The sequence below is a fragment of the Solea senegalensis genome, linkage group LG14 (assembly GCF_019176455.1).
Source record: "Solea senegalensis isolate Sse05_10M linkage group LG14, IFAPA_SoseM_1, whole genome shotgun sequence".
In the NCBI taxonomy this organism is placed as follows: Eukaryota; Metazoa; Chordata; class Actinopteri; order Pleuronectiformes; family Soleidae; genus Solea; species Solea senegalensis.
The window spans coordinates 21,990,328-22,016,192 of record NC_058034.1 but is presented as its reverse complement, the minus strand read 5'-3'; the positions used below and the strand labels follow the sequence as shown (position 1 = coordinate 22,016,192).

General features: G+C 43.4%; 1 protein-coding gene across 1 annotated transcript; it reads left to right on the top strand.

The window, feature by feature from the left end:
* The first annotated feature begins 850 nt into the window (after positions 1-850).
* Positions 851-25,704, top strand: LOC122780872 (PH domain leucine-rich repeat-containing protein phosphatase 1-like). Its single transcript, XM_044044231.1, has 17 exons — positions 851-2,808; positions 9,037-9,233; positions 10,969-11,094; positions 11,243-11,391; positions 12,965-13,111; positions 14,328-14,555; positions 14,799-15,001; positions 15,094-15,154; positions 15,251-15,346; positions 18,108-18,263; positions 18,369-18,569; positions 18,971-19,133; positions 20,638-20,768; positions 20,873-20,989; positions 22,295-22,489; positions 22,581-22,818; positions 22,896-25,704. The coding sequence occupies exons 1-17, from the start codon at positions 1,197-1,199 to the stop codon at positions 24,018-24,020; spliced, it is 5,145 nt and encodes a 1,714-aa protein (XP_043900166.1). The 5' UTR covers positions 851-1,196; the 3' UTR covers positions 24,021-25,704.
* The last annotated feature ends 161 nt before the right edge of the window (positions 25,705-25,865 follow it).

The window sequence follows — 25,865 nt, the reverse complement described above, 5'->3', positions numbered from 1 at the left end:
CTACCTACCTAACTGCCTATCTACCTACCTACCTACCTTCTCACCTACGTAGCTGCCTTTTTATCTACCTACCTCGCGACCTAACTGCCTTCCTTCCTATATTGCCTACCTACTTGTGAACAAATTTGAGGAAAGGAAAGTTGAGGAAATTTACCACTGGGACATCTTTTCTTTTAATTACACTTTTTAATGGTTTCTGAAGTGACTAACACTAATTGTTGTAGATTTGCAGGTGGAATTGTGATATTTTATGATACAATAGAATAGAATAGAATAGAATATATCATACTTCAGGAATTGCTGGTCACTCCAGTGATGTCATTTTTCTTTACACCACTAGATGGCACTAGAAGACGTGTTTCGAAACAACTGCAGCATTCCACGGTAAACTGCGGACCTTTTCATAGTTTACAGATACAAATGAATGTAGAATGAGATAATGAATGTTATTGTTATTTGGCTCGATGAGAAAGTAATAAACTACAGTCCGTGTTGCATTCACATAACTCGTAAAGGATACCTTCCAAAGGATATAAACTAAACAGTATGCATAAAGACAGTAAATTGGTATTTTAAACTTGTTTTTTTTTTAAAGCCTGATGTTGTATATTTTTTTTTTATATTTGCTTTGGTGTAAAACGCTGTCAACCCGATAACGTGACACCAAAAGGACACGTAAATGTGTAAAATAACTCGAGGATTTGTACGTTTTCTAAAGCAATGCGGTTTGGTTCGGAATGCTGAAAACACACACACATACACACACACACACAATGAAGATAATTCCGAGCACTGTGCTGACACTTGAACGCCTCATAATTCATATCCAATGAGACCCCGCCCTGTCCACCGTGTACCGCTGACCATAACTGCTGCTGTGGGTTTGTACAGTAGCTGTCGCGCCTTCTCGTGGCAGCCTCCACGGAAAGCAGCTGGAAACGCCTTTTTCTCATGTCGGCCAGCCGGTCCGTTCCTGTCGGAGAGCTAACGGGTGCGTTACCGGACGGAATGATGTAGCGGAGTAACTCTTTTCGGGCGAACTGCGCAGCACTTTAGCATGCTAAGCTAACCAGTCGGTGAAACTGTAGCCAGTGAGAGTAGAGTGAGGCTAACAGGCTCCGAGCTAACGCGGGGCTAGCGTTCACCACCTGCGGGCTGTTGCTAACTCCGTGACGCCGCCGCTTGCTAACGGGACGATGGAAAGTGTGAAGGAAAACGGGACTGGCGGAGTCTCAACGCCGTCAGCGCCACATGGTTTACCGGACTGTGTCAGTGACAGTAACTCTATGAAGCCCAGTGGATTAACGCCGATTTCCACTGGAAAGAGACCGTCCATCGGGGAGGATGACGGGGGAGGCGCAGAGGCGAAACTCTTCGGGAAGGGAATCGCGGCCACCTCCCTTCTCCAGATTGCGATCAGGAACGGTATCTATCAAAATCAAGTTGCCACCGGCGGTGCGGCCAAAAACCTCAACATGCCCGCCGTGAAAACAGCCAACATGTATAATCTGACATCGGCCAACAGCAGCACTTCTGTCAACTCTCTGCTCAGCAGGAGACGACACAGGCATAAGAGGAATTTGTCGCTGGGGGCTCCGCCGACCAGCGCCTCTGCCGCGCTGTCTTCCGCGGAAGCTGCCGGCGCCGCTGCCTCCGCTTCACCGCTGAGCACCCTCAGCCTTGACAGGAGGACTTTTCTTCGGCAGAAGCAGTCCAAGCAGCTCCAGGCCTCTGATAAGTCGTGGGTGAGATCGGAGCACCGGCGGGGCTGCATTCACGTCCACGACTGGCTCACGCCCTCCTACCCACGCCCCGTTCTGTGCACAGTGGACACCCCAGCTCGGGAGGTAGCCTCGAAGCTGGAGGGGAGCAAAGCTGGAGCTGTGCTAAGAATCAACAGCAAAACTGCTGCATCAGTTGACGTAAATGATAATTGTAAATACAGTAATGGTCAGTCTGATGATAGTCACAGTGTAACTGTTGGTGTGGACGGCAGAAACCATAAAGGAGAGGAGAATGGACTCATGAAACAGTATTATCTCGACACTAAACTGTCCTCTAACTTGTTGGATGATAAAAGCACAAGCAACTCCTCATCTGAGGTTTACCTTAATGACATTGGGGTGGACTTGAGTCTGAGTGCGGCAGACTGTTATGGTGTCTACTCGGGTTCAGATATGGAGAGCAGCACCTGTGAGGACTTCAGTCCAGGTGGATCCAGGAGCACAGAGCACCGGGACTCACTCAGTGATGCCCTGGGTTTGGGCACGGACTCCTCAGTGATGAGCCAAAACTGTGACAGTGCCACAGAGGAGCCTGACCCGTTTGAGAGCTCCTCTGATGAAGTGGACCTCGCTTCATCCCCAACACACTCAAACAGTGACTGTGCCGTGGACCAGCAGGGAGACCTGACCACCACCACCTCTGACCCCTCCAACCAAGTGACAAGACTAGATCAAAATGCTGAGACAGGAGCTGGGGATAACACAGATACCCCCATATTAATCAAACCTCCCTCCAAATGCGCCAGCAGCTCCCAGTCTCGACCCCTGACCAGCCAAGCATCTGTCCAGCCTGACCTGGAGATCTCTGGGGGGAGCAGAGGATGGTCAGAGCCCATAAATTCTAGTCCGACCCCAGCCCTTTTTGTCCAGCTGCATGGTGGAGCTGTGCGGCGGCTGGGCGATGAGGAGAGGCCTCTGCAGATATTAAACGAGTACCTCACCAATCTGGGCTATGAAGATGCTTGGAGGGTGCAGGAGGAGGGGATGAATCCAGAAATCGGCTGCCTGATCCGTTTCTACTTTGGTGAGTTATTTTTCTGAGTTGTACACTGATCAACACTTGCGTCATGTTTTATTTTTAGGCAGTAAAGACACTGCAGGTATGTTTTAATACGCTTGATAAACCATCCTGGGAAGATTTATCAAGCGCGTTAAATTGAGCTGTCAGAGTCTTGCCCCTGGGCGCTAGTTACACCATGTCATTTTCATCTCTGCTCGTTCATTGTTCATCCATTCTCAGTGTAGCGTGAGTGCTGTCATTGTGTTTGGTCAGTGGGACTGTTAAACCAGTGTATGTGATTGTCCTGCGGGGACAATACCCAATGTTTTGCCTGTAAACTCCCCTCTACAACTCTCTCTGTGTGTGTGTGTGTGTGTGTGTGTGTGTGTGTGTGTGTGTGTGTGGTGGTGCAGGGAGACACATCTGGAGGTGACAGGTGTGATCTGTTGACACGCTGCGAAACCGAAAATATGGCACAATGGATTTAGGTTCTCTTCCTATTATGGTGCCGTTGTTGTTGTTATTGAACCTGTTTCAGTGTAAGAGGATGTAAAAAAACAGCCATGATCTCTTGTGGGATTAACACAACTGGATATTGTTTGTGACCTTATTTTAACACCCTCAGCAAAGAGACGGGGATAAAGATCAGGAGCTACTGGTGTAATAATGAGGAAGAAAAAAGAACATAACATATTTTTGGACTGTTAACTCACACTTTCTGTGAGTCTTTTCCTTATTTTGTCAAATTTAATTCACATCCGAAAGAAACCATTAACTCAAGACGGCTTGCAACCAGTCATTATTTTCAATATTGATTAATTTGACAATAAAGGCTCCATTCCATAATTTGTCCAGTGAAAGGAATTGCCCCCGGTTCCCCTTTCAACCCTCAAAGGTTAAGCTAATAATATATGGATTCTATTGTTTATTGAGAAATGCTGGTTTATAAACCATTTTGTAAACCAATAGTCCACAAAACAAAGACACTAATTTCCTTTCCAGTTGTCAAACACACCCTGAAAACTGTCACATAGAGAGCCGGGTTAATTCCCCGCCTTCCCTTCCACTCTACACCCCTCGCAGCTCTTTGGCTCCCACATTCGCATGACAGAGGAACAAAACATGACATATTATAGTTACGCTGTAGAGACCAGGGGCCCTTTTAACTGCTGCACACTAACATTTACACACAGCCATGAAACATGCTGTTTTTTAGCAATAGTGCAGCCTAATTTGTAATACTTGGCTAATTTATTATTAATTATAGTATTGTTTGTATGACGGGAAAGTGCCGTGTGACATGCAACTTCCTAGAGAAGTGGTGTGATGAGATACTGAAAGCTGTTCCACTGAATAAGATAATCTGCTGGAAAACTTGGGCTTTTTTGACGTATAACTCCTTTTAAAAGGGAAGTTAACTGGCAGCCCTTTAATGAAGGATGTATTTCTCTTTTCAAGCAGGAAAGAGAACTTGGAAGAGGAGAAGTAAAACTATGCACAAAACCCCTGAATCTTGTTTGTTAATGCTGATGTTCAGAATCGAGCCTAAGGAGAATGACTAAGAGAAAAATGCCCATTGCCGTGTATTCTCTATCTCACTCTCTTTTAAACACACACACACACTGTGCTGACACTAAGAAAATCAACCTTAGCGGAACTCAGATTTCACCTCCTCAGTGTTTTGGATCTCTCAGAGACAGTCACAGCAGCAGGCGCCTCTTCATCCTGGGACTGCAGCACTCAGAGGTCACTGCTTTACTTTACAAGGTTAAATATGATGTGACGTTCAGAATGTGTCAACGTGAATACAAACGGGTTGTTCACTTTGTCCCTCTGACGTTGCCATCATAAGGAAAAAGGTAACGTTAAGCATTGTTTGTATTGTAAGTGCTTGACATTAAACATAGGAGTACGATTTCTATGGAACTTCTTCTTCTTTTCCTTTCGGCTGCTCCCTTCAGGGGTCACCACAGCGAATCAACCTCCTCCATCTCACCCTGTTCTCCGTATCCCCCTATCTCACACCAACCAACCTCATGTCCTCCTCCACTACATCCATAAACCTTCTCATTGGTCTTCCTCTAGACCTCCTGCCCGGCAGTTCCAACCCCAGCATCCTTCTACCAATATACTCCCTATCCCTCCTCTGTACATGACCAAACCATCTCATTCTGGCCTCTCTGACCTTATCTCCAACACATCTAACATGTGCTGTTCCTCTGATTGACTCATTCCTGTTCCTATCCATCTTCGTCACTCCCAAAGAGAACCTCAACATCTCCAGCTCTGCTTCCAGTCTTTTCCTCAGTGCCACTGTCTCTAGACCATACATCATCGCTGGTCTTACCACTGTCTTGTAAATCTTTCTGGCTGATACTCTTTTATCACACATTACCTCTGACACTTTTCTCCACCCATTCCAACCAGCTTGAACACAGTTTCTTCACCTCTTTTCCACAATCTAGGAACATAAGCTGAAATAGAATTTCTTTATTTATATGTTTATTTCGGTCACGACATTTAGATCACTCATCACACAACAGTGCAGTTCACACAATACACATAACCGAAAGGGAAAGCGGGAGAAGCAAAAGCTTATCTAGTCCCGCCCCCATTATCATCATACATTTCATTTCTTTTTTTTTTCTTTTTTTTATGACATTTGACAAAGAAAACATGTTTCAGGATCAGGTAGCACTCAGAGATATAGTCTAGACAGTCAAATCAGATTCCATGTGTGTCTGTACATGTGTCTATGATATTCGAGTGACAGTCTCGACTTGTTGCCTGGCATATTCAACTTCCCGAAAGTCACAAAATAATCCAATCAATAGAGGTCAATGCATCTTTTTTTTTTTTTTCCTTCCCTTTAGTCATCCATCTCTCGCCTCGCTTTGCTTCTCCATTCTTTTCACTTGCTCGAGGGTTGTGGAGATGTCGGAGCGCAGCCCAACCATGACCCTCTTTGTTATTGCGCTTTCCACCTTCACATCGATCAATTCATCGGTCATCTTACTGCTGATTTTTCTCAGTTCCAGGTATTGCAGGAACATTCCCCATCCCAGGGAGAGCATTCCGATCATCATGAATGTGAATAAAGAATAAAGCCTAAATCTATTATGAAACCAGAAAACCATAAGAGCCGAGGTTTGTTCCTAATGAATGCTACCATGGTCCAGAACTAAGAGGCTGGTTTGGATTCAGTGAAAGTTTGTGGTACATCCTCAGAAAAAAAGATTGGAAATTGCAGTTTTAGACTTCAGATATAGGGCTATTTAAATTTTTGGTTGTGTTATGTCTATATTAAATCAGAAAATGTAATATAGACATAACACAACTTGAATTTGACTTGAACTTGAGATGTCTTATTTTGTCCAGCTTACAGTCCAAACTCAAGGATATTCACTTTATTGTCACATATCATAAAGAAAAGTTTGTCCAGGACAAGATGCGGCAAAAAAAAAAAGGCTGGGTTGTATCACGGACAGGAAATGACTCGCTGAGAGATGGGATGTTCAACGCTGAGAGAAATGGATGGAAAGAAAGGGCATGTGTAACGCGCTACATCTCCCCTGCTCCCTCCCAGGGAAGGGTGGACTCACACAATACACATTCCACTATACTGTTTATTTTAAAACGGGTGTGTGTTTTGAAAGGATCGGAACCGATTTACCCCTTCATTCATAGCGGTCAAAGAAACCATGCGATGTCACCGTCACTGGCGTTTCGTCTTTTAGTTTCTTCCACCGCCGCTTCACTGATGTTTGCTTGCGTCATGTTTCTCTGTATGTTCAGGACTCGCTGTTCCTGTTTGTACTCTGCTCTGTTCAGAGATCTGAAAAGGAGCTTTCATGTGGGCAGATCCTACATCCTGGAATAAATTGCGAAAAGCCCTGGAATTATGCATGGCAGTGATACAACAGAACTGCTGACTGAGTCGACCGAGAGAAAAACTGGTCAACTATTTTAATAATGGATGAATAGTTTCAGTAATTGTTGCCGTTTCCATCTTCATGATTTCTATGTTGGACTGTTGGTCAGGGAAAAAGCTAGAAATTACCTTGGGGTTTGGAAAATTATAATATACTTCATTTTCTATTTTACTCGTACAGTACCCATTAAATATGGACCTATTTTTGTGCAGTTTTGGGTTTGTGTGAGGAAGTGGAAGCAGCTCTTTCAGCGATACATCTGTCACATTTCTGTGGACATCTCTAGCATTTCTCATCCAAACACTGTCAGAGTTGGCACTGTACACACTGATGCCCTTTGTAAGTAACCTACCAAGTTTTAAGCCTGTCAAACGAACTGTTGGACAATAATGTGGCTACAGAACTGACTGATAATTGCAGTCCCTTGCATTTGTAGATATAGATTGCAATGTCTTAAATGAACAGGTTAATGAGCAAGTTGCTGCGAAGATTCTTTTGTGTACTTTTCATGGTAAATATTACTTTGCTGAAAGAAGCGTAGATTTACAATCTCAACATGTTAATATTGGCTGAATGAAGTAACTGAAAGACCATTAAACCACCATTAAAGTTTACACATCATTTGCTTAAAATGTGGGGAAACTATTTTATTAAAAAGAACTTTACTTACTCCAGTACCTTTTATGTTAATGGATATAAAATGATTTACCAGCCCTGCAACTATTGATTATTAAATAGAACGTAAACCTGGCACTCGCTGTCTTGGCTAATTATTCTGCTTATAAAATGTCAGAAATAGCTAAAATTGTGTGTCTGGTTTTTCACACAACTTTGTCTGAATTGATTCACTAATTGATTTCCTCATCCAGTTATATTGACTGTTATTTTTCCTTCCACTGTAACTTAAATGGTTGTAAAGTATGAAATCTTTAAACAGATTTTCTTTTAAAAACAAATTAAGTGTTTAAATTGCTTTTTCAAAGTGGTTGAAAAGTATTTATTTCCTCTCCCAAACCAAAACGATTCATCAAGTGTCCCTGATGTGATTGTTATTTAACAATTACATCAAGCAGTTGTTGATGTAATATCTTACCCTGACATTTGAAGCTCTTTGACGCGGACACACTTGAGTAGGTTTTGATCCAGAATGGATGCTTGATAATCTCCACTCAACCAAAGTGACGCTTAGTGTTGCATAACAAGCTAATCTGATTGAAGGCCTCGACTCTGCGTGTGTCGTGTTTCACCTCTTCTCTGCCGTGTGTGATGAGCAGAGCAGAAAATTAGCAGGTTTTTAAGAAAGTTGGATTCAGACGCACAGAGCAGTAACACAACCAGCCCCACACACACACACACACACACACACCACCACCTCTACCACTGCCTGTGTCTTTAATGAACTGTGGTAGCTTGTGGTGCCAGCGATGTAACAACTCGCGCCTGAGTGACTTGTTCACTCACTCAGCCCTCGGGCTATTAGCTACAGCTCGCTTACATAACCACACATCTCCCTGCTGCTCTCACTTTCTGAAAGAGAGGCCCCAGCGTGAGAGCTGATTCACAAAAACCCACAGAGCTTTGCTGCGCTGCAGTGTATCTCTGTCGTTTAAAAAGCAATAACCATCGTACTCGGCTTTGCCAGCGAGCTGGACAACATCATATACAGCAGTGACTCCCAAACACTGGGGTCAGGACAAATTTGTTTGTTGAATTTGTTAGTTAGTTATTTTTCTCTTTTAAACAACATAATATAAAATTAAGTTTTAATTAATTAACCTAACACGGGGTCCCCACAGGTCCTTGAAATCGCAATCGAAATACTTAATAGACATGGGTCTTTGAAAGTGCTTGAATTTTGTGCAGTAAATAAGTGAAGTTGATGTTTAGGCAAATGTCTAAACATCATTTGTTTGTTACATCATTGTTTGATGTATGGAGACGAGGCCTACACAGGACAAACGCAGAGTCAAAGTCACTGTCTCTCTCTCCGCCAGTTGACACGAGATTCCACGCAGAACAATGAGCGAGTAACGTTAAACAAGAGAGAGAGAAAATGACGAAGATTCCAAGATCTCTGTCTCACCAAAGACTGACCCAAGATCCTGAGGACAATCACTCAGACAGAGACTCTTATAAGTTGTCCTCCCATCTTTAGTTGCGTCAGCGCATTCAGTCCTTAAATTTGAGGGAACTGGTCCTGGAAAGTCCTTGAATTTGGTGGCTTCATATTAGTTCCTACATTATGTAGAAGTTTGCTGTTGTCACGATATTTAGAGTAATCTGTCTCTGTCTCTCTGTCTCTGTCTCTCTGTCTCCGTAGGTAAGCCTCGCAGTGTGGGCGGTTCTGAGCGTGTGCAGCTCTCCGGCGTGTTCAACGTTCGCAAAGGGAAGCTCGCGCTGCCAGTGAACCGCTGGTCGAGGCGTCAAGTCACACTGAGTGGAACCTGCCTCATTGTCTCGTCCGTGAAACACGCCCACACCGGCAAGATGCACATCCTCCCCCTCATCGGAGGAAAGGTGGGTACATTTCATGTCGTCATTCAGTCTCTACATGAACGAGGACCTGTAAAGTTGCCTCATAGAGACAGTTTTTCCCCTCTGTGTGGTTTGGACCCCGCAGAGCAAAACAGATTTGTTTTTGAAACTCTGAGGTCGTTCACCTCCTGCTGCAGCAGGTTCTGTGGCCGAGCAGTTCTCAGACAAACTGCAGGTCAATGCACTGCATGCAGAAGTTTTAAGATCACATTTCAAATAGGTTTGTACCTGCCATGATATGTTAGGTATTCTACAGTCCCCTCCCTCTCTCTTGGAAAGATTTCTGATTTAGTTTGCAAAACATAAAGATATGAATTCCAACATGTGGTACATTTTGCGTAGAACACAGAACAATCCAAAAGAAATCGTTTTAAAGTCACACAAAGTAGGATTTGCTCTAGGGGGGCCCCCCTCTAGTGGAGGAAACGGTATTACAATTGTCGTAAAATATGCCACGGTGACATGTGTATTTGTTGATTAGCCAAAAATACGCATTCATTCTTTCGACTGTTTATTCGACTTACTTTGAGGTTAATTTTATTATCAGAGCATAGTTTTACCTTCTTTTTTTTCTGGCAGAAATGGGCTTCCATAAAAGTGAACACCTGGAAAGTTATAAATTCTACTATTATCAGCTAGAACGTGCTGTGCCCTGACACCAGGGCATGTGGCTTTATTATAGCGTGAAAACACACACAGCACGACTGTTTTTTCGCAACACAGTGGAACAAATCATCTGAAATGTGGACACAGTCAACACAGACGCCACTGTCGTGAGAAAGAACGGAAAATCTGAGAAGAATTTGCACATGTGGCTTCTCCTTTAGTATAGGGTGTATCTTGAACCAGCAGAAAAAAAAAGCCTGAGTCATGCTCTGACCTATTTTCAAAAATATTTTCAGTGCGGTTTAGTCCTGACTGCTGTTGTCATCACATAAACATAAGCAAAAACACGCCGCCTAAGACGGAGGGAACCAAAGTGAAGTAGAGAAAACGGTTTTGCTCAGAACACGCGTCACATTTATTTCATCAAGACTTATTTATGGGCGACGCTGGATGTGTGAAGTGCGCTGTTGATCTGCCGTGTCTCATGCACCTCAGCTGTTCCCACAGGGAGTGTGTGTCTCCTGACAAGCTGCACAAGGTTTGCCTTTAAAAATAGCCGTAAATAACGTCATTTAAATATGTCACCTTATTCAAGTCTTCAGTATGAAGCCGTGCTCACGTCTTCTGGTCCTGCAAATATGTTAATAGAAGTCTTTTTAATTCAGTTCTTTTACTTTGAAGCGGGTTCGGAAAGAGTGTTTTGTGGCATATTATTATTGGACAGATACAGACACTGAGACTGAGGTGAAGAATCAGTTTCACCGGCTAAATTTAGTGAATGTTGACTGCTAAATTATACTTTCTGTCAGACGTGTCTGAGATGCAGTTTTTGGTTGTTTTTTTTCATTTGGGCATGCGTGTCTGTGTGAGACTTGTGAACCAGACGTCCTCGTCTGACACAGCAACAGTTTAGGTGATGTGTGTTTCTTCTTTGGGAGCAGCAACTCGCTTCATACACAGCTTAATGTGAAGTAGTCACATGACAGTGTCACGTCCATTAAACGACAAGCTTTACGTGCATGTTCATGTTCTTCTCCATTTTTTGTTTCGGTGCATTTCTACTGCATTAAAAGTCTTTTTGTTGTGTTTTGGGTGTGTGTGTGTGCTGCAGGTGGAGGAGGTGAAGAGACACAGCCACTGCCTGGCTTTCAGCTCTGCGGGTCCTCAGAGTCAAACCTACTACATCAGCTATGACTCGTACACAGATCACCTGCGGTGGCACAGGATGGCCTCAAAGGTGCGCTCCCTTTTGACCTTGTTTGTCCGTAGAAGCAGCTTTGACATTTTGATCGACATAAATTCAGTGTCGATGATGTGTCGCGTGGACGGTTGTGGCCATGTTTTAAACATCTGCCCCTCGTGCTGCTCAACCTTGTCTGTGTCAGATTGCGTCGCAGAGGGTGAACTCGGTCGACCTGTCCTGCTGCAGCCTGGAGGAGCTGCCTGCTCAGCTGTTTTACAGCCAGGACCTCACCCACCTCAATCTCAAAAACAACTTCATTTCCCCTCACAGAGGAGTTCCAGCACTCACCAGGTGAGTTTCTATTGTCAGCGCACACACACACACACACACACACACACGGGGCATCTATAATCCTGTGTGTTTGAACACAGCAAAAGGAGGAGCTGGCAGATAAAAGCAGTGTTTTCCCTCTTTGTTAACCTCTTGTTTGGATGTGGGAATGTCCCTCTGGTTCCTTTCTGTGTCGAGGATCTAACATATGGTGTACAGAGGAAGCAGCTTAGCTCAGATTACAGATGAGGTCATGCATGTGAGGGGTGACTCTGTGGTATCTGAAGATTAAAAACAAGCTGAGGTCATGTTTGGAGATTTGACGTTGGTCACCTGACCTCAGGGGCTGAGGGCTTCTTGTTTTTGTTGTCACTGACATCACAGGGAAAATGTAAATACAAATGTGAAAGTGATTAAATGTGTTCTCCAGGGACAGATAAGAAAATGAAAAAGGCAGCAAAGTAAACTAGGGAAACACTATGTACAGCAAACTGACTGCAAGAATGGTTGTATTTGTTTCATTTGATGGTGAACCACAGATACTGGCTTGTGTCTGTGCTTCCTCTGACCAGACACTGGTGAAGCTGTGATGAAGAAGGAGGAGGAGGAGGGAGATTCCTTTGTTTAGACTCTGTCGCCTGTTTTCAGCAGTAGTGTGGATCAAAACGACATGAAAACACTTGGATGGGATCCAGGTTGTTGTTTTCATGTGCGTGTTTTCAGATTCAGGCAAGCACGCTGTGCGGCTTTTAGTCTAGGAAATCTGCTTGTTGATATTGACGCTGTGAAATGAGTTCTGTATCCAGTCAGAATATTATGTAGTGCAGATAAAAAAAAGCCCTTACTGTTTACATAATCGTGAAATGTAGGTTTATTTTTAAAAAGATATTGTGTCATGTGTCCTCTTTCGTTCACACTTGAATTGGAGTAAGACCCAAGTGCTGTTTACAGACTCCCAGTGGATCCTTAAAGATCTGGATGTTGTGTTTGGATGTACAAATACCCAGTATAGACACTGTGACTGTCCTGTGGGAACTGTCCTCCACTTAAAATAACAGCTTTGTCTTTGTCAGAAGATATTCACACAAACTTATACCCTGTTATTTAACTGTCCTGTTAGTTAGATAAATAAATAAATAAATATATATATATATATATATATATATATATATATACATACATATATATATATGTATATATATATATATATATATATATGTGTATATGTATGTATATTCTTCCACTGTTCCCCCACAAACACATGATTCCTCGGCTGTGTTCTGAGGAATGTGCTTGCCCCTCGTGCTGGGTCTAGTTTTGCCTTCTTCTCTGACCCCTCTGTGAACCGGATTATGTGAGGAAAGCTAGGAAACACACACACGCACACACTCATGCTCACTCCCACCTGAACCGCATGATGCATTGTTATGGTGAACCTTTAAACCCGAGTAAACATTCTGCTTTAAATAGTTTGTGTACTGTCGAAGACCTTGTGCAGGTTTCCTCCCTGGTAACATTTCCTTGTTTGTTCTCATGTAACTATGAGTTTGACAGATTAACGTGATGGTTCCACTCTCTCTCTCTCTCTATCTAGGTTTTGTAAACTGAGAAGCCTCAGTCTGTCGAATAACTCGCTGTCCGAGTTTCCTCTGGCCTTGTGTGACATCACGTCGCTCACGGAGCTCAACTTGTCTGCAAACCGTCTCTCGTCGCTGCCTGCGGATGTAGGAACCATGCACAAGTGAGTGAAGTGAGCTGGAGGAGGGTGACTGCTTCAGCCCTGTGGTTGTTGTTATTGATGATGATGATGATGATGATGGTGGTAATTTGGCGGGTTATTTGCCCGTCGTGTGTCCTCACTGACCTGTGGTGTGGTGCTGCTGACACAGACTGAGACAGAAGTTTGTTCAGCTGTGCTTTTAATGTCGAGACCGTGTGCATCCATATTCTCAGAGGATAGTAATTATCTCTCCACAGGCTACTGGCCTTACCCCCCTTTCATAAATGATTGAAGCAGCAGATGTAGCTCATCACTTTGATCCACAATAAAAAGAAGTCCTCACAAAAAAAAACCCACAGAATTGTTTTTGCAGATAATAAAAAGGCTACACGAGATGAAGGGATTCCTCTGTACACAGGAATGTTAAATATTAAAGTAAATTGTGTCTTGTTATGGCTTTTTTTGTATTACATTCTTGCTCATAGATCACACTTCATCCAATTTATTGTCATAATACGTATTATCATCATTATCATTAGAGTTTTTGTCTTTTGGGCAGCCCATGGCCTAGTAGAAAGGGAAATTGGCTTGTATCAGGAGGGTTGCTGGTTCAAATCTTGACTATGCAAGGGTTGGGGTAGCTCTGAGCAAGGTACCCAATACCCATTTCTCCCTGTTGGTTGAAGGATGTGACCCCAGTCACGGGAGAGGGACAGGGTGTAAAAAATCTCTTGCAAATCAAATGTGGGGATCACTGAAAGAGCAGGTGATCCTCAAGATAGGGAGAAATAATTATGTTTTTGTCTTTTGTATCTTAATTTTGAGCTTTTTATTGCTCACTTTCACAAGATATGAATGTCATTACTGACACTTTGATATTAATGATGACATTTTAGCAGCAGTTTATTATTTTGTACTGTGGTTTAGCCTCAACGTCGATAAATCTTAAACTAAATCTGACTTTCTAAATCCCTCAGTTCACCCTCAGCCTGCAAACAGTGCCTTTAAATCATGAACCTATGTTGAAAGGATCGTTTCACACTCGTGGGCACAGCACATCATTTACCTTGTGAACCAGGCAGCCTCTATGTGATGGACAGGAAAAATGCATCATTAATAATGCACAATTAATAATCAATGAATGGTCGCAGCTCTAGTCATAACTATAACTTAAAATATACTTTCCCTGCTCTTGGCTAAAGATAGCTCCTGTTAACTCACGTCTGTTTGTGTCCAGTCTGCAGACGCTTCTCCTGGACAGTAATGTGCTGACCTCTCTGCCCGCGGAGCTGGGCTCTCTGGACAGCCTCACCTACCTCGGCTTATCCTTCAACTGTTTCAGCGGCGTCCCCGCCCTGCTGGAGAAGCTCAAAGGCATGGAGAGACTGTGTCTGGCAGGGAACCAGCTCTCTGTCCTGGACATGGTCGGACTGCAGTGGCTCTCTGTTCACCATGTCGATGTCAGGTAAGAAAATCTGACATTTTTTTAGAAGCAGTGATACTGGAACGGCACTCGGCTGAAACGCAACACTCTCCGCTGATGCTGCAGCAGGAATGTGCTCCAGATTTTAACATCTCAGAGAGCTGCGATGTTCTTTTCTTTTATTAATTTATGAGGTCACAGATTTTTCTGCAGCAGTTGTTAAATTTGTTCCAGCCAAGAACAATTGGAGGTTGAAACAGTGTGGCCTGTTTCCTTGTTAAACAGATTGAACCAGCTTCAGAAGGTGACAGTCGGGGACCCGGAGCATCTGGACCACATCGTCCACTTGGACCTGAGGGATACTGGTCTGCAGGAGCTGGATGTCCGGTCTCTCTGTAGACTCGAGGTCCTCCGCTGTGACAGAAACACTCTGACTAACCTCAGAGTCAGTGGCCACGCCCTCAAGAGCCTGCACGCCACTCATAATGGTATGTGCACTTACTGTTTGCTGTAGAGCAGCTAAAACTCATTATGTTTGATGCAGAGACGATAAAGAGCCGCGCGTGTGTTTTCTTTGCAGAGCTGCAGCAGTTGGAGGTTCAGCCCATGCCAGAGAATCTGACGGTGCTCGACTTGTCCTGGTATGAAAACTCACGACAAACGTCCTCCTCTGTCCTGTTGACGGTGTAAACAGTGAAGAGCAGCTGACTGACTGTGTTGGTTTGTTTTTCGTAAAGGAACAAGCTGGGATGTGTCCCTGCCTGGGTGTGCGACAGCAGCAGACTGGAGGTGTTGGACGTCAGTCACAACTCTGTCACCGAGCTGCCCATACAGTAAGAAACTCAACTCAAACACTTACTTTATCTCCAACCTAATTCTAATTCTAACAGACTTTGCACACCATAAGTAGATTTTAGGGATGCACCGATATGACTATTTCCACCGATACCGATATCCGATATTAATATTGCTGCTATGGCCGATAACCGATATCTACCGATATCGATATATGTTTTAAAAACAAGTTTCTGAGATGATAAAAGTTTGTACAGAATGAAAATCACGCAAGCTGAATTTTTGAATGTCTTCCTTTATTTTCAAAACATGTTTTACCTCCAAATAACAAGGTCACATAAGACACAAGTAACCAACTACAAGTAAAGGTTTTTAGAAACCTTTACCACTTGTAGCAAGTGTGTAACTAAATTACAGTACAGTTTAACTCCCTCAACTCACTAAACTCCTGTGAGAAAGTTTGGATCATAAATTACAAACATGAACATAAATAAAAATAATACCCTGCCAAAGTTACTGTAACCGAGATAAGGGCGTCTATACTGGGTACGTAAATAAAGTCAACAACCCTTCCTCCCGGCAACAACAACCGCGCCACTTCCCTTCACAATAAAACTACACAACAAATATGAGAAACAATACCTGACAAGCTCTACTAAGAGCTGCCATAATAAATAATAATAATAATGATAATAATAATAATATAATAATAAAATACTTTATCAAACTTGCCAGTATTCATGGCAACCAGATATTTATTCAATTGCAAAACATCGGAAAAGTAGCACCGACTTGGCAGGTTGTTGCGGGGTTCAATATGCGCTATCAACCGTCGGAACCCTCGGCTGGTCGTCAAGAGCAATCATTTCCATTACCTTGATCGTTATTGCCCTGGCCACTGTCTTCCTTTGGTCGAGTCCCAGCTGCGCTGCTTTCTTTTTGTCTGCCGCCTAATGTTACTAGCGTTAGCTTCCTGCCGTTGTTTGTGTACTTCAGGGTGACGGTTTTTCAAATGACATAATCAAATTTGTGGTATTGAATGACTTGACGCGGAACCCTCCGCGCATTACCTCGACTTTGCAAGTGTTGCATAATGCTTTTCGCGTATCTTCTATTGACACCCTGAAAAATCGCCCACACCGCTGACATTATCTCTCCTCAACACACACGCGCACACACACACACACACATCTTGTGCTGCGCTTGCGCCACTGACGCTGTCATATGCCCAAACAAATGCCGCATGGCCTCCCCTTCCCGACACACATACACAAACAGCAATTAGACGGGTATAAACATCGGTTGTTAAAATCGGCGCAGTTTTACTCATTGAACCGATGCCGATATGTTAAAAAATGACGAACATCGGCCGATAACAATATTAATGCCGATATATCGTGCATCCCTAGTAGATTTAATGTGATTTATACTTGTGTTTATTAGATTTTTCAATCATTGGAATTGGCCTATTATTACTTGTTAAACAGCCAGATAACTTTGGTTATGAGCCACAGACTAATGATCTACAACCCTTCTCCTTAAAATGACAGAAACTGTTGATCAGTGTTTGTCAAACCTGAAAATGATGGTATTTTAAAATGTCTTGTTTTGTCCACAAACCAAAAATAATTCAGTTTTAATCATTTCTTTTTTTGAAATTGCTCAAATTAAGAAGCTGAAAAATCTCAAACTGATAAATTGGTAAAAGAAATCCTGTGTAAAATGTGTAAAAAAAAATAAGTGTACAATCACCTGATTGTATGGAAAGTTGTTTTTCATGACCTCAGAATGAGCCTTTTCTATTTATATCTGGAGCCGGGGTCAGTGGAGGCTCCGTGTTTTTACACACAAATTAAACATCTTTAGGGTTTTGATGCTGACTGAAGACTACACATGTTTGAAGGGTGAGGTGAGAGATGTTCAGCAGCAACTTCACCAGTAAAACGTCTTAACACACTTTGGAGTATGTTAGCGTTTCATATAGAGCTGAAACAATTAATCGACAACTATTTTGATAATCGATTAATCGCTTTGAAGCTTTTTTCATGATTAAAACAAGATTTCCATTTGCTCAAGCTATTTAAATGTGAGTATTTTCTTTTTTCTTTGCTCTTGATAACAAAGCAATCATTACAAGTGAATCATTTTGGTTTGTGGACATAACAAGACATTTGAGAAGGTTTGACGAACACCGATCAACATTTTTTAAGGTTTTCTGAGATTTTATGGATCAAACGATTCATCGAGAAAATAATAATCGATTATGAAAATAATCGTTAGTTTACAGCTCTAGTTTCATGTTATAGGGTGTCGAGTGTCATAGGTTTTGCACGTCACAAGGTCATAAAGTGATTTGTGGCAAATTTATAGTCATCTGGAGAGGAAGCAGCTCGACATGTTTTTAATGCTTTCTTTGTGGAATAACACTTACACAGTACGTATACAGCGTAAGCATCATCACCGATCCACTGAGCAATTAAGATGACAGACTCGAGCACTTAACTGTCTTCCCCATGTGGATTTTTATGTAGCACATTGGAAATATTATTTAGTAATAGTTATTTAAAGGGTGTCATAAATATATAATGATTGTAGTCAGTGTAATCATCATCATCGTTCAGACTGAGTTGACTTAAAGAGGAGTATTTACTGAACCTCAGTGGAAAATGAGATCACTAGAGCAAAGAGTGTTTTGTGTACTATTCTGTTTCCTCATCAGAGTAATCCAGAGTGGTTTCCACTGACAGATTTACACACACACACACACAGACTGAGCTTGTTGTGTTGTTTGTGTTGCAGGCTGCTGTCCAGCGTGAGCTTGAGAAAGCTTCTTGCAGGCTGGAACCAAGTGTGTCGGCTGGCTGAGAGGCTGGAGAGGTCGCAGCTCGAGGTCCTCGACCTCCAGCACAACTATCTGACTGAGCTCCCACACAACCTGTTCATGAAGGCACAGAGGTGCACGACACAGTGACACAGCAGCCGTTGTTTTCGTTTCACTTCTTCCCCCTAATCTGTATTTCACTCTTTTGTATCTCCTCCTCTCTTTCACTGTGTCCACAGCCTGCGATATCTAAACGTGTCGGCCAATAAGCTGGAGAACCTCCCCGCGGCCAGCGTATCGGAGGACAACGTCAGCAGCCTGCAGGAGCTCTACGCGACCAACAACAGTCTGACAGACAAGTGTGTCCCTCTGCTGACGGCACATGGCCGCCTCAGGGTGCTTCACCTCGCCTTCAACCAGCTGCAGACCTTCACTGCCAGGTATATGACAGAGCTGCTGCATGTGAACAAAATCTCCCTGTATGTATAATGGTCAACATCAGGGGTGTCAAACTCATTTCAATCCGGGGGCCACAAACGGCACAATCAGTAAAATTATAGCATACTAACTTTAATGAAGGAGGAGGAGTTAGGATTGACCTCTCTTCACCTGGAGTTAACTGATCTGCTGACTGAAGAGCAAACATCATTTTCAAAAGAACCTCCTTTTGTTTTAAGTTTGTTCCAACAAATGTGTGAGTTATATTTTTATCTATTGTACTAAAGAGCATTGGTTTGGACATTCATTTAAGTTTTGGCACCATTTTAAACGTTTTAAATTTACCATAGACCCTAATGACACCCCACTGTTGACATAATCATCCCTGCGCCTCCTCCTGCAGTAAACTGGCCCGACTGGAGCAGCTGGAGGAGCTGGACCTGAGCGGCAACCGACTGAGGGCGGTGCCCACCACCATCCTCAGCTGTCAGCGCATGCACACGCTGTCAGCTCACTCCAACTGCATCAACGCGTTCCCAGAGGTCCTCCAGCTGCCTGAGATCAAAGTAAGTAACGTCGGCTTTCATACAGCTGTGGGATTGAAACCCACAACCACCTGCATCAGCTGCTCCCAATGTAGGGACTCTGTGGAATTCGTTTTGGGAATTAAGGAAGGAAACTTCAACCTCATGTTTTCCATCTTCCTCTCCACCGCTGTCTTAATCGTACCTGGTTTGGACCAGATTAAGAAATCCTTTCTAATTTCATGGTTCCTTCCTAATCTCTGTGTTTCTCCGTACTCCGTACTCCTGCCACTATCTGCGTGTGTGTACGAGGGTGAAGGAAGCTGAGGGAAGAGAACAGATCCTGATTCTTTTGAAGATTTTGAAACTTATTTTGTTGCCTGCATCTTTTTTTTTTTTCTTACACTGAGATTTTTATCATCAGGGTATTGAGCTGAACAGGATTACAGGATTTCCAGAAACCACTCCTCACTTTGATGTTGATGTGTACTGGAAACTGAGGACCGTAATAATTCAATTACAGTATCAAGTTCAAGCGAGTTGTTCCCTTTGAAACGGAGCATGGTATTTGATGTGGAAACATTTTTAAAGTTCATCAGTTCAAGGGGAAACGACTAAGACGACGACAAAAAAAACAAACAAAAAAATTGCTTGTACCCAAATGTTTAAATGCACTTATTGTACGTTGCTTTGGATAAAAGCGTCTGCTAAAGGACATGTAATGTAATGTAAAAAAACGGGATTAAAACCCAGGAAAGTATCCAAGCTGTGGAACATAAAGATAAATTATCTTTGTAACAATTAGAGCTCCAACTCACGATCAATGAATCTGTCTGTCTGGTGGGTAAAATATCGGAAAACGTTGATTAGTGTTTGTCAAACCTGGAAATGATGATATTCTCAAATGTCTTATTTCTGTCCACATACCAAAATGATTCAGTTTCAATGATTTCTTTATTTTATGGAGCAAAGAAACCAGAAAGATATTCACATTTAAGAAGCTGAAAAGTCGGAGAGCTTGTCTGAATTATTGAAAAAACAAAATAACACAAGAAATCTTAATTATTAATGCAAGTTTGCACATTTTCTGGTAGGAACAATATAGGCTGATAAGTGCAGAATTTCAGCCGGGTTTGAGGAAACTTGTACAACAGCACTTGGATTAGCGGTAAACGGATTAATCAGATGATATTTTCTTAATAAAACATTTCTTCATAATTAGCATGAGATAGTTGTCAATTTTAAACATTTAGTTTATTAACGTACATTGGCTGATTATTATTTATTATTGCACCAATTATTAGACACATGTTTGTTATACTGATTATTATTATTTTGATTGAAAACACTTTAAATAGACAAAATATAGATAAAATATAGATTTATGAGACAGATCATTAGTGTTGTTCAATTCCTGGTTCCTGAACTTAAGTAACTTTTTGTATTATTTGCTATCATTAAGTGAAAAAATGGAAAATAAACTTTGTCTACGGGCCATAAAATTCATCACAGATCCGACCCTCTCTTTGTTTTTCCCCTTCTTCAGTGCGTCGACCTGAGCTGCAACGAGCTGACAGAGGTGACTCTGCCAGAGACGCTTCCTCCGAAGCTTCAGGAGCTGGACCTCACAGGAAATCCTCGCCTCAACCTGGACCACAAAAGCCTGGAGCTCCTCAAGTGAGAGCTGCTTACATAAGCGCGCACACTGCAGTGTTCCAGTTACAGAAAAACCCAACAGGCTGCTCTTTATTAACTCCCCACTTTTCTGCTCGTCTCTGCAGTAACATCCGATGTTTCCGAGTGGATCCGTCTCCTTCTGCTCCGTGTGGGAGTGAGGGTCACGGGGCCCCTGCGGTGTGGAGCCACGGCTACACCGAAGCCTCTGGAGTCAAAAACAAGTCAGTCCCCTCTCCATCTGTCTATGTCTGCTTGTTAAGCGTTCTTGTCTTTTATGGATCTCTTAGGTGAACTTAATTGAGACGATTCAGCACTTTTCCACAGCGTCACAGTAAAATACAATAAAAATCAGAGGAAACATGTTGAGTCGAGCTTGAAAAGGGCATAAATCTACAATATTTATAGATCGCTCTGAAACATGTTGTGAAAAAGCGCCAACTCGGCTCATCTGATGTCACGGTTTGGCAGCTCAAGAGTAAAGAGATGAGTTTTTAATCTGGATAATAAAACTTTAAAAAGCGTCTCTTCAGCAGTCCTGAGAAGTTTTATCTCAATCAGCGTCAAGAGCAGGTTGTCGTATTGATTTTTGTGTGTATATATATATATATATATATATATATATACATGTGTATATATACATATATATATATATATATATATATATACATGTATATATACATATATATATATATATGTATATATACATATATATATATATATACATATAGAAATATATATATGTATATGTATGTATGTATATATATATATATATATATATATATATATATGTATGTATATATATATATATATATATATTTATATATATATATATATACATATCTTTAAACTCCATTTGTGATGCATATATTATTAGGACTTAGGACTTAATGTGTGGTTGCAGAAGTGATGAAATTTACAAGGTTTCTTGAATGCATCAACATGCTTTAGATCGATGGTTCTCAAACTGTGGTACATGAGCTTCCTCTGGTGGTACTTCAGAAATACTGTTCTACTGTATATACCAGAGGCTCCATCTTAATCTAATCTCTCTAAACCAGTGTGAGGAAGGGGAGGACAACGAGAGAATAAATCTGCCTCCTGTGAAAAGTCCATCACTGACTTTGCTCGGCCTATTTTACATCACTGTCTTTTAACATTGTTACTTTAAGAGCTCAATGTTTTCTCAGGTGGTACTTGGTATAAAAAGTTTGAGTACCACTGATGTAAATCCTGCAGAAATTGACATTTACCAGGGTCTTTGAATGCATCTTGGTAGCTTCTCCCTTTAGCACAACACACTCTGAACCTGGCGCTACTTCCACTTGCTCTCATGCGCTGGAGTTAAGAATATTCAACAAATAATACCTAATCTAATATTCAAAGAGCACTTGCTTGAAATGTCCGTCCCTAATTTCCGTTAGACGTGTGCAGAAGATACAGGAAAGTGCATTTATTAAAAGGTCGATCTGAGGATTTTATGTGAACCCAGCCCAGAGATGAACGGTGGAGGGATCTGTTGTTCTCAGGTTGTGTGTGGCTGCTCTGGCTCTGGACGGTTTCTGCGGCATTCGTGAAGCTCTGTACGGGGTTTTTGATGGAGACCGGAATGTCGAGGTGCCCTACCTGCTGCAGTGCACCATGGGAGACGTGCTGGCGGAGGAGCTGCACAGGGGCCACAGGCAGGAGGATTACATGACCAACACTTTCCTCACCATGCAGAGGTAACGGCACGTCTCAAGAAAACCCCACACACAATCATGACATCGTCCTTCTTCCTCACACTGTAATGCTTTCTGTGTCTGTCTGCTGCAGGAAGCTGGGCACTGCAGGTCAGAGGATGGGCGGCTCCGCGGCTTTATGCCACATCCGACACGACCCGGTGGCTCTTGGCGAGCACGGCGGCTGCTTCACGCTGAAGGCCGCTAACGTAGGCAGGTGTCAGGCTGTTCTGTGCCGAGACGGCAAAGCTATGCAACTCTCCAGCACACACACTGTCAAAGACGAGTCCGAGTACCAGAGAGTGCGAAAGCACAACGCCATCATCACAGAGGTAAACACAGACTCAGAACGGGGATTTGGGAAAAGTTTAGTGCGAGGAAAAACAGCCTTTTTTTTCTTCTTCTACAGGATAACAAAGTCAGTGGCGTGACCGACTCCACCAGAATGATGGGTTACTCCTTCCTGTGCCCGTCTGTGACCCCTCAGCCCCACGTCTCCACGGTGACGCTCACACCGCAGGATGAGTTCTTTCTCCTGGGCAGCCGGGGATTATGGGACATGTTGTCTCCCAGCGAAGCGGTGGAGGCGGTCAGGAACGTGCCGGACGCTCTGGCTGCTGCAAAGAAGCTGGTGACTCTGGCCCAGAGCTACGGCTGCTCCGACAGCCTCAGCGCCGTTGTCGTCCAGCTCAGCATCACCGAAGACTGCTGCTGTTTCTGCGAGCCGCCGCCGCCACCGCCCAGTCCCGGCCCGGGCACACACACCAGCACACACCAGTACTCGGCAGGCGGAGACAGTGGCATACCGGTGCCGCCGGCCTCCTCAGGGACGGTAAGCGAGCTCAGCAGCGAGTTCAGCACGTCTGAAATGAGCAGCGAGGTGGGATCCACGGCGTCGTCGGAGGAGCCGCCGCTTCAGACCGAGCCTCTGGCGTCACACCTCAACCTCCTGGGACGAGCCAGCGCGCGGAGACCGGCGTGTGGAGGCAGCGGCGGCTTCCAGAGGCAGTTCTCTGGAGCGCTGTCCGACAACGGGCTCGACAGTGAGGACGAGGAGCCCATCGCCGGCGTCTTCTCCAACGGCAGCCGCGTGGAGGTGGAAGCTGACGTCCACTGTCTGCACCGCCATAATTGTCCAACTCATACTCAGCCGAGCACAAACATCCCTCCTCCTGCGTCACCGTCTCCCTTCTCCTCTCAGTCTCCCTCACCCGTCCCTCCCTCCTCCCCCTGCCTCAGCGGGGAGTCCCGGTCTGGGACTCTGGGTCGCCGGGCTCGAGCTAACGGCTCTGTCGCCTGCCAAGGCAGGAACCAGGATGTCATAGAGGAAGCGGCCGACGCCCCCGTCAGGAAACAAGGAGGCTACTTCAACGCTCCCGCGCAGCCGGACCCCGACGACCAGCTCATCATCCCGCCAGAGCTGGAGGAGGAGGTGCGGCAGATCATCCAGCAGCAGCAGGAACAGATGCAGACACACAACCAGCAAGCACACAGCTACCAGAAACCTGCAGACTATTTTGTAACACCCCTTTAACTCCTGCCCCCTACTGGTGTCTCATCCTGGACTTCAGACTGAACTGAGAGTCAGGTCTCGACACTCATTTTTTTACCGCTCCTTCCAAAGAATACTCAGAGTAGGGCTGCACGCTTCACCGGAAACTAAGTTTGAACACATTTTACAACAAATTTCACACCATTCCTTTGAAGAACATCAAACATGACGGCCATTGTTTCATTCATACACTTACTGCTAGTCACACAAAGTTGATTATTGGTTACCATGATGTCTACTGCGCTAACAGGTGACTCAGCAGATTTGTGATTTTTGATATAGATGCAAAAATACTTCCACACTCAGGACGGATTAGTTTGCGCTTTCACAGTAAAACAACCAAACATCACTCACATCATGGTAAAAGTCTAATTTTAGTCAGACTAAGACAATAATCCGGTTTCCTTAATGTCACGTTAGTCCGCATAAAATCGAGCTATTCTTAGTCAGACTAACATACCAGGATAATGCGATTGATAGTCTGATTACTGCTGCATGTGTACGCTTAGTCAGACTTGGTGTTCTGCACATGCACCAAATTGTCCTCCCGAGACAACGAATAAACTGCTGTAAGAACAAATAACACGATGGCGTTGTTGGCCACAACAGGAAAGTGATTACAGCGCCACCTACATGGCTGAATACATCGATTTTCTCCTCCACATGTATACTCAGGGGTCGGCAAGTTGTCCAATTGCCTGTCTTAGTCGGACTACGACGGCCTTAGCTCGATTTAAAGTGAGGGCATTAAAAATTGATCCATGGCCAAGCTCCTCTCACAGCGCCCTCTGCTGGATCACGTTGTTAAGACTTTTTAGCTTAAAAGTGACGTTCCAAACACCTCTGTGATCTAATTTCTAAAATAACTCCCAACATGACAAACACAGGTAGTGAAACATTGAGAGACAGAGCCGGTGGAAGTGCAGGTGAGTGAGAAAAGATAATATATATTTATTTAATCGTTAATGATTGACTTAAAAAACAATTGTACACACTCAAGTTTTCCGCTGAAGACTCGTGCAGCTCTGACTCGTGAGTTTTCACAACACTTTAATGGACCACGGACAGTTTGGTTACTTTTTTATTTTTACTTTATTTCTACTGTTTATGCCCCTTGAAATGCAATATTTTATAACAATTTCCGTTGATTAAATCTCCATATTTTTTAATCATATCTTTAAGTTGAAGAAGCACTTTCGCTTTTTGCTTTTTTTTTTGTCTTGTAGACTTTGGAGTTGACTTCTCTGTTACATGGTACTTTTTGGAGATTTTGGACCATTCTGTTTTTTTGTGTCAAGGCAGAACCTCCCGTTCGTCGTGGGCTGACGGCCTTACAGTAGTCGGAGTTAGTGAAACTGTTTTAACTAACTCCTAGAGGAGTTTAATACTTACGAGTGACCTAGTCACTGAAGCGTACTAATATTCTCTGAGAGAAAAGACGATTATTTCAGGCGGCTGACGTTTCCGGGTCTGTGTTGTTGGGGCCAAGCGGAGTTCAGAGTGGTGCTGCAGTGGTGAGTAAATGGATCCTTCACTTATTACCAGCTCAGTAGCTGTTCTCGGAGCAGTTTTACACACTTCTTTACAAACGGCAAATCGCATCACAGAGCTACTTTTGCTATGTAATAAATTAAAAGTTTTCAGATAACCACAACATGTCCATTCACTTCCATCTCTGACTCAATTTCTGTTCCGAGGCGACAGCTGAAATTTGGGGGGGCTGAACTTGTTACCCTTCTTTTATTTTGAAAGCGACGCACATCGAGAGGCAAACAGGGTCGCGTTTCTCTCGGCCGATGTGACGTCGTCTTGTTTTGTGCCTGTGAT

Excerpts from the sequence above, each read along its gene's own strand:
- LOC122780872 (XM_044044231.1), top strand. The coding sequence starts at position 1,197 with ATGGAAAGTGTGAAGGAAAACGGGACTGGCGGAGTCTCAACGCCGTCA. Across the intron at positions 11,095-11,242 it reads GGCACAGGATGGCCTCAAAG|ATTGCGTCGCAGAGGGTGAA; the intron begins GTGCGCTCCCTT and ends TGTCTGTGTCAG. Across the intron at positions 20,990-22,294 it reads GCCTCTGGAGTCAAAAACAA|GTTGTGTGTGGCTGCTCTGG; the intron begins GTCAGTCCCCTC and ends TGTTGTTCTCAG.